Source organism: Contarinia nasturtii, unplaced genomic scaffold (assembly GCF_009176525.2).
Source record: "Contarinia nasturtii isolate CC-2019 unplaced genomic scaffold, AAFC_CNas_1.1 Cnas_scaffold_1303, whole genome shotgun sequence".
NCBI classification, from domain to species: domain Eukaryota; kingdom Metazoa; phylum Arthropoda; class Insecta; order Diptera; family Cecidomyiidae; genus Contarinia; species Contarinia nasturtii.
In genome coordinates, this window is record NW_022198643.1 from 13953 (window position 1) to 15098 (window position 1146).

The window sequence follows — 1146 nt, forward strand, 5'->3', positions numbered from 1 at the left end:
TTTATATAATAAATTTGTTATTTTCGAAATAAAATATGTTACGGTATTACTATTGAATAAATTTCTTTTGTCTTTTCTCTTGGAGCTGACCAGCTAATATTCCCTTGTTTTTCGAGTATCAATATCCCGACAAACATTTTATTTTATATAATAGCTATATAGACAATTGATAAAAATAGAGGCGAGACTTACCTTACAAGTATATAGACCCGAATCACGTTGATAGCAACCAGCAATTTCCAAAATAACAAAGCCAAAATCGTTGATCGTCTTAATACGAGAACCAGACCACAAAGCTTTTCCATTGTGATACCATTCGACTTGTAAGCTTGGATCATGAATTGGTGTTAATCGACATTCAAAGTGAGCCAAACCATTTTCATTGATGGTTAGATCAGCTGGTGAAGTGATAAATTCTGGTGGTTTGCCAGTTTCTTCTTCGGGCGTTGATTCACCATATTGAACGCCAAGCCCTTCAAGCTCAGCAATTCGATCAATAGTACCTTCCATTCCTTTGGGCAATTGTGATTCAAGAATAATGCTACGCTTTCCTTGAACTTTCATCGATGCAGTTGTAACGGCCTCTCCGTATTCTGGTGAAAACGAATAAAATAATGAAAAATAAAAAGAATTCGTTTTATAATCGAGTAAAACGAAATTGAATAAATAAATCTTTATTTGTGATTACATTTTGGTTCCAAAATGAAATACAATAAACTTTGTACGTACCGTTTATTGCACGGCATGCGTATTCACCACTATCTTCTGGATAGACGGGAGAAATTTCCAAAATAACAAAGCCAAAATCACAGAATGTACGGAAACGTGAACCCGTTTTCAATGGTTTGCCATTCCAGTACCATTCAATCTTCAATTTTGGATCATCAGTTGGAGTGACTCTTGCTTCAAAGTGAACATTTTCACCTTCACGTAAACTGTCTACATTAGACAATGGAACAGTAAATACAGGTGCTCTGCCTTTTGTCTCTTCAATAATTTCTTGTTTGCCACGAACACTGTCTTCAAGATCTTGAATCTTTTCTAACCCACCTTCCATTCCCTACAAAAAATATAAATGAATAAAGATGTTTAATGAGTGTTTGAGCAGCTTAGATTATAATTAATAAATAAAATAGTTTTTTTTTT

The 1146-nt window shown here is 34.0% G+C and overlaps 1 protein-coding gene across 1 annotated transcript in view; it reads right to left on the reverse strand.

The window, feature by feature from the left end:
• LOC116345503 (titin-like) overlaps nucleotides 1-1057 on the reverse strand; it is a gene marked incomplete at its 3' end in the record, with an annotated part of 14984 nt that extends 13927 nt beyond the window's left edge. The window contains exons 1-2 of the mRNA XM_031774927.1: nucleotides 730-1057; nucleotides 193-593 (exon numbers count right to left, since the gene is read on the reverse strand). Coding sequence (XP_031630787.1) covers nucleotides 193-593; nucleotides 730-1057 — 729 coding nt within the window. The remainder of the gene's footprint in view (nucleotides 1-192; nucleotides 594-729) is intronic.
• Between the last annotated feature and the right edge of the window lie 89 nt (nucleotides 1058-1146).